Source organism: Lutra lutra, chromosome 1, assembly GCF_902655055.1.
Source record: "Lutra lutra chromosome 1, mLutLut1.2, whole genome shotgun sequence".
NCBI classification, from domain to species: Eukaryota; Metazoa; Chordata; class Mammalia; order Carnivora; family Mustelidae; genus Lutra; species Lutra lutra.
The window spans coordinates 122558021-122565948 of record NC_062278.1 but is presented as its reverse complement, the minus strand read 5'-3'; the positions used below and the strand labels follow the sequence as shown (position 1 = coordinate 122565948).

At 39.9% G+C, this 7928-nt stretch overlaps 1 protein-coding gene across 1 annotated transcript in view; it reads right to left on the bottom strand.

Moving 5' to 3' along the window:
- The window catches only part of HACD2 (3-hydroxyacyl-CoA dehydratase 2), a 121973-nt gene that overhangs the window by 25930 nt on the left and 88115 nt on the right, over positions 1 to 7928 (bottom strand). The window contains exon 4 of the mRNA XM_047735219.1: positions 7325 to 7413. Within this exon, the coding sequence (XP_047591175.1) occupies positions 7325 to 7413 (89 nt within the window). The remainder of the gene's footprint in view (positions 1 to 7324; positions 7414 to 7928) is intronic.

Below are 7928 nucleotides of genomic sequence, written 5' to 3'. Positions count from 1 at the left end.
AGACAGAGTGGCATGGCTTCGGGTCCAAGTACAGAACCTGAGGGGGGACATGGTGCCCCCGACACAGCACTGAGCTCCTCATCTGATGGATGGGGAGAGAAGGTGTCCTTCCTGCCTCAGGGAAAAACACTGTTCACAGATGGCCATTAGGGACGAGAAGCATGTGCTGCCACGGGAAACACTAATGGAAAAGCCAAACCTCGAGAGGTGACAGGGCACGTGCATGCTGTGAGACCAACAGAAAAGCAAAAGCCTGTGATGCAAGCAGAATTGGATGAGGAGTGTGGGAGTGAGGGTGTCACTTCACTTAGTATTTTAGTTTCCGCAAGAGTGAAAAAGAAGAGAAAAAGAGAGGACGAAAAAGCAAACTGTTCATCCCTGAAAGAAGGAACATTCCTTCTGAGGTGAAACTGCTTTATAAGGGCTTTCAGAAGCTACTCGGCAAAAGCTGCACCCTAGAGACCTTGATTTCTGAATAAGGCTGCCGCGTCTCTGTAACCCTTCTCATTTCATCTTCACAAAAACTCCACAAGATAAGCAGGACAGATATTCGCATTATAGATGAGAAAAACAAGGCCTAGAACATTGAGCCATTTTGCCCTAAGCTACAGGGTAAGTGTCAAAGTTGATACTCATTAACTCCTCACAGGAGTTATGTGCACTAAACCTCCAGGTTCTAGAATACTGAGTTCTAATTACCTAGAACATAATAAAACTGTCCAAGGAAGGTGACATTTTTTGACAAATCCCAGGAAGAGAAGTGTCTATACAGTATCTCCTTAGGTGGGAATGACGTCCTAAACAATCTGCCTCCTGGTTGTGGCTGGGCACTATGAAGCACATGCCCAGGACAGAGCTCTTCCCACCCCAAAGTGAAGCAGCTGGATTCCTTATCCTCGATCTTAAAAACAAACAAATGAAAGTTATTGTTGCTTCTTTAATGCTGTGGCTTCTGATCACCCTCTGCCTTCAAGGTGGGCCTCCCAGGCTTTCTCTGACAGGAGCATGAGTCTCATGCTTTGAGAAAAGCATTTGTACTTTGGAAAAAGGTCCAGAAACTCCACAGTGCCTTTACTCTAGCAGTGTGAGGGAACCCTAAGGCTTTCATTCTTCAAGAATGAAACTAAGATTCTTAGACTTGAAAAGAATGGTGAGAGCTGGTTAGGCTTCAAGTAAATTAAGTAGAAATATGAAGTATTATCAAGAAAAGAGAAGGTCAATTAAAATTACATCACAACATACGGTGTCTTAGACCATACAATTATCTGAGGAGCTTATTCACAATGATCTTCTCTGGCTCCACTCCCAGAGAGTCTGTATCAAGTGTGGGGTGGGACTTGGAATGTGCATTTTTAAATAAGCTTTCTGGGTAATTCTATTCCAAATAATCCATAAGCCCCAATAGAAAAACAATCTTGGAACTTCCAAGGAGAAAGGCTAGTTAATTGGAGGGACTCATCACAGAGCCACCGGGCACAGAAACAACATAGGAGCAAGTGGACAACATGCCTCAGATGAGCGCCCAGAGCCCACAGCTCATATGTATACTTCACATACAGAGAGACGATCAGTCTGAGAATCCTAGCTCAGCATGTGTGCGGCATGCTAGAACTGCTTCAGACACATGTGTTCCTGCGTCTGGAGACGGGGGTTTTCCACTCCATATGGGATAAAGAAAGCATGGTCAGCACTCAAAAATAAGGCTATGTTCATACCACAACTTAAACGGTGAGAAGGAAGCTCTGATATAGAGGGAAAACTTTGGAATCAGAAGTCCATTCCCAACTCTGCTTATCTGGATGTGTGACAATCACTTTGCTTCTCTAGCTTCTGAACTCTAACTGAAGGCTACAACCTACCTCAAGGGACAATTATCAAGAGTGAATGATCATAATATATCGTAATAAAGCCTTCTGTAAACTGTAATGCATCAAACAGAGATCAGTAGAATGATAAAAAAAACTGGAGGCTACTTTCTTAAACACTGATTGCAAGCTTTTTGTAAGCATCTCACTGAGAAGTTGACAAGAATGGCAGATTAAGTATCACAAAGCCCAGCAGCATGCCAAAAAGAGATGGGAAACAGATGACTGGTAAAATGAGGAGAACTCACAGAACATTCTGCAGGAATGCAGGAAAACATCCCTTTCTCCATTGGTGGCAGAGGGTGAGGAAGAAAGGAGACAAGGCTCAGCACTCAGCACTCAAGCAGGGTATAGCTTTATTTTATGCAAACTATTACTAGCAGACTGTAGATGGTATTCAGTGCACTTGGGCTAAAGTCACAGTGAGATCCAGCAACTTCTTTCTCAACTACTGCCTAGGGACTTCTCCTCAGAACATGGTGATCTCCAATTGAGAACTCCAACAAGGATTTGGATGGCTTCTTCTAAGAGGGCTGGGCCAGAAAAAGGGACAGTGGCTCATTTATGTATCTAGGAATCTGGGGATCGGTTTAGCTACTTTTGAACAAAAGAAGAATATATGCCCTATGAACTCATGTGTTTTTGAAGGGGGGTTTATATTGAGGGATAGAAGGTAGCATTTTCCACTGTAGTTCACTTTGAAAAAAATGCCAGTCTTGTTTCAGCTCAATGAGGAGACAAAGAACAGACTCAAATACAGTGTGAGGAAAAAAAAAAAAGCCCCTAGTGGTCTGATGTGGCAGCAGCAGTGGCCATCCTGACTAAGAGACGGAGAAGAAGCCAGTCCAAGCCTGGGACACAGGTAGGAAAAGTGGAAAGGAAAGAGGTCAGCTAGAATTGCTGATTCCTACACCCTACCTCCCACCCTGAGCTTGTCACTTTTGTCAGAAGCTTTACTTTGCTCATATGTGCTCTTTAGAAGGAAAAAAATGAGGTTATTTGCAATGCTTAGTTAAGAAAAGCTTTTCAATGAAGAGACCACAATTATTTCTTTAATATCCTGCCAATCAAGATATCACACACAATCAAGATGGGTGAGTCCTTTTATATCATAATAGAAAACTGTCTGGTCACCTTCTGGTTCTATGATGTACATGGCAACACTTACGTGACCAACATTCCATGGGTAGAGATTTAAAATGACCAGTGAGATGCATGTCCTATATGTCCTATAAAGCCTGTTAAAAGGAAATATATCTCACATATAAAAAAGGTAACATCTAGTCTTAAAAGGTATATAGGCCCCACCTGAGGACACCACGTACAATTACAGAAAAACAAGGGGAATGAGCATGGAAAAACATGAGAAATCCAGAGAAAGGGGGTTAGAAAGAGTCCATATCCAAATATAATGCTATGAATGTGAAGAATTCTTACCAAGTTAGAGGGGAATAGGATGTAAAAACAAACGGAGGATGAAAGTAGAGTAAGAATTTGAACATTACTATGAGAAAGTGAGATGTATTTTATAAAGCAGTTATTTCTTTTTTTTTTTTTAAGATTTTATTTATTTATTTGACAGACAGAGATCACAAGTAGGCAGAGAGGCAGACAGAGAGAGAGGAGGAAGCAGACTCCCTGCTGAGCAGAGAGCCCAATGTGGGGCTCGATCCCAGGACCCTGGGATCATGACCTGAGCCGAAGGCAGAGGCTTTAACCCACTGAGCCACCCAGGCACCCCTAAAGCAGTTATTTCTGACATCAATTTCTTTATGTGTTAGTTGTGTGGTTCCCACTGTTAAAGTAAACAGAGTTGAATATAAGGGAAATAAGGATAGTTCAATGATGTTTCAGGAAACAGAAGAATGGAAGTGTAGCAGGGAAGCCATAAGTACTGTTGTATAGAACGAAGTGAATTATAGTTAATATGAGACTCTAAGGCAGGAAAAATGGGATTTGGCCAAGAGCAGGGACTGAGGACCAGATGACAGCAGATTGGCCTCTGAAATGCCACAGCAACCGGCTCTTCACATTAGCTATCGATGACCTGGGGTGAGCTGGGAGGGGATCTACCCTGCAAACAAAATAATGAAAGAAAAGGGGAGCAAGGAAAAGAGAACAATGATCCCTGAACAGCAGAAACACTGAATCCTAATTACGTGAGAAAGGAGCAAGTCAACTAATTAATAGGGTGTATGTGAAAAGAAGAGGACCCAAGAGATGGCAGAAAGACAACACAATTAACTGCACCACATTCTTAAGAAAATGATATGTCAATGATAGTGGAAACTGGGTATGTTTGGTTGCCGAGAAACAATTTGGAATATGCAAAGTAACAAGTGTACAACTTACTGCAGAGCTCAAATAGGACACTATATATGAACCATCTGAAATGGTCAAATCTATGCATCTCTCAGGTAGTATGTTTACTGAGGACAATGGCCAGGTCCCCGTACCTGTCTGTAATTCACAGTTAATAGCTTTTAAGCCAAGCAGTCTTAACGATCGCTCAGGAAATCCTGGCAAATGTTGCTAATAGTAATATGGCAAACAGAACTGCTTGAAACGAATTATAAGCATTTTAGAGTTACCTGTTACCCCCTCTGCCAGAAGGAGAAAAGGAAAAGAGTGATCATTAAGGCAGAAGAGAGGAGAAAAAAATCAGAGGCCATAAATAATCTGACAGTGGAGCATTAGCACCTGGACAATTAATATCTAATTATTTAGGCAAAGCGATTACACAGCCTGTAGTTGACAATACTGTCTTCATGTACCTAACATTTAATTCCTGAAACTACATTATTACCTGTTTAAGACTCCTATCAGATGAGCTCCTATCAGAAAAATAATTTAGATCACTTGAGACTATTGGAAAGTTAATGAGTTGCTACTTAAAATAAAAAGGAAATAATGTAAATACATAAGTAAGGGAGGAAGAAATACTGGTTAAAAATGATGATTTGTAGAAAGAACTTTGAAATAGAGAGCTTACATGGTATTATAAGTAAAGTAACTTTCCCTTACTCCATAAACAAACAAGAGTGAGAACAAAGGGCAATTCGCCTCATTAGGATACATGCCTAGAAGACACAGACATTTTTTTCAAAGAAGATATACAAATGGCCAACAGCACATGAGAAAATGCTCCATATCACTCAGCATCAGGGAAACACAAATTAAAACCACTATGAGATACCACCTCACAACAGTAAGAATGGCTAAAATTATTAAGTCAGGAATGACAGATGTTGGCAAGGATGTGGAGAAAGGGGAACACTCTTACACTGTTGCTGGGAATGCAAATGGGTGCAGTCACTCTGGAAAACAGTATGGTGATTCCTCATAAAGTTGAAAATAGGGCTACCCTACGACCCAGCAATTGCATTACTGGGTATTTATCCAAAGGATACAAAAATAGTGATGCGAAGGGGCACATACATCTCCGTGTTTATAGCAGCAATGTCCACAATAGCCAAACTATGGAAAGAGACCAGATGTCTATCAACAGATGAATGGAAAAAGAAGATATGACATATATATATATATATATATATATATATATATATATATATATATGAATGAATATTACTCAGCCACAAAAAAAAAAAAAAAAAAAGAAAAAAAGAAAAAAAGAAAAAAACCTTGCCATGGGCAACAATATGGATGGAACTAGAGGGTATTATGCTAAGCAAAGTATGTCAGAGAAGACAAATACCACATGATTTCACTCATATGTGGAATTAAAGAAACAAAACAGATGAACATAGGGGAAGGGAAGGAAAAATAAAATAAAACAAAAACCAGAGAGGGAGGAAACCATAAGAGACTACAGGGCTATAGACTGTAGGACTGTAGGACTATATAGACCTATAGACTATAGGAAACATACTGAGGATTGCTGGAGGGGCAGTGGGTGGGGATATGGGATAATTCGGTGATGGGCATTAAGGAGGGCATTTAATGTAACGAGCAGTCTCCTTATATGCAGCTGACGAATCACTAAATTCTACCTTTGAAACTTATAATATGCTATACATTAACTAAATTGAATTTAAATAAAAAACATTTCTAAAAGGATTTATGTGTCTTTTTAAAAAAACTTTATTCCTTAAAGAAATGAGCTCACTTTTTAAAAAGTATGTGATTAAATGAACAAAGGAAAAAGGGACAAACCAAAAAACAGAGTCTTAACTGTAGCGAACGGATGAACAGATGGTTATCAGAGAAGGGATGGGTGAAAGAGGTGAAGGGGATTAAGAACACACTCATCAGGATGAACACTGAGTAATGTACAGAATTGTTGAATCACTATATTATTGTATACTTGAAACTAATATAATACTGTATGTTAACTATACTACACTGGAATCAAAATAAAATTTTTTAAAAGTACATTACTGTTTTCACATTCTTCTTGCATATAAAGTTTAGATATCTTAGAGAAGTGAGAGAAGTTTAAAAAACGCCTTTGCTTCAGCAAATTTCATATGAATGTAACAAAAATAATAGCTTAATCAGCTTTGGTTAAAAACTGATTACCCACATGCATTCTTCTGTTTGTATATCACATGCCAATAAAAAGTTAAAAGAAAAACCTCACTGAAATTCAAATGAAACTGTCAAAATAAATCCTGAAAAACAAAATGTTTTGACAGAGGTTTTGGGAGAATAGAAGACAAAGAAAACATTAGAATAATGCCAATGGATAAGCACATTTCATGAGCCCCACAGATTCTAATACTGCTGGTGTCTGGGACAGAAAAACTGAAAAATGAATCCTCCTGGTGGCTACAGGTACTCTACCTCAAGGTGACATTAACAAGAAATAAATGACTTTTAAAAAGCAAAAAACATACAGGAAAACAATCTCCTTCTCCATACTGGGAAATGAAGCTTGGTTGTCGATTCACACTGATCGTACTGCTGGCTTTCTCCCAGTATCCTTGGGCCTGCTGGGGGTACGTACCACCCCACGCCCCCTGCAGAGCACTTCCCTTCCAGAACCACTAGAGTCAGTACGTTTGAGAATTCCTGGTGGGTGTGGTGGAAACAAGTTTGTTTCTCCTGGTCCTATAAAGAGGATTGCTCCGGACTGAATTAAAACCCCCCAACAGTTCCACTATAAGGATGCAGATGTCCAGTTTAGTATGCTGAAACAAACAAGATACCCCAAAAATATAACTGAAGTGCAGATCACATCCATATTGTCCAAATCTCTATGGGAACTAAGCCTGCAGGACGTTATCATTTAACCAGTCTTCTCTTTAACAACACTGCATATTTGGGGTACATTTCCCACCAGTAATCCAACTCTCATAGCGAATATGCATTTCAGTTGGGCTACACTGATGACCTAGAGTTCCAATCTGTAGCCCTAACACACACATGAAACAGAAATGTTGACTAGCATTGACTAGTATTGTTGGTATTACTTTCTTTTAGCCTATGTAAACACTCACCTCTTTGACACTATGTGTTACTGCCCATATCAGAAAAACTCTTGACATCACCTGGAAGGAAGTCAGGACAACAGAAGATGGAACGATTCCTGAAAGAAATTTTAGGATGGGTAAACAAATATATATTGTATTAAGTTTCAACATGTAATACATTTTCTGAAACATTTAATTTTGTTTTTTTTTTTAGTTTTTTTTTTTTAAGATTTTATTTATTTATTTGTCAGAGAGAGAGAGGGAGAGAGAGCGAGCACAGGCAGACAGAATGGCAGGCAGAGGCAGAGGGAGAAGCAGGCTCCCTGATGAGCAAGGAGCCCGATGCGGGACTTGATCCCAGGACGCTGGGATCATGACCTGAGCCGAAGGCAGCTGCTCAACCAACTGAGCCACCCAGGCGTCCCTGAAACATTTAATTTTAATGTTAAGATATAAAACCATCTTGAGCAACTGAAACTTTATATAAAATGTCTTTCAGTACAGTCAATATTAAAACCTTTTTTCCTCCAGGGATGCCTGGGTGGCTCAGCCAGTTAAGCATCTAGCTTTGGCTTAGTTATGATCCCAGGGTCCTGGGATCGAGTTCTGCATCAGGCTCCTTGCTCAGTGG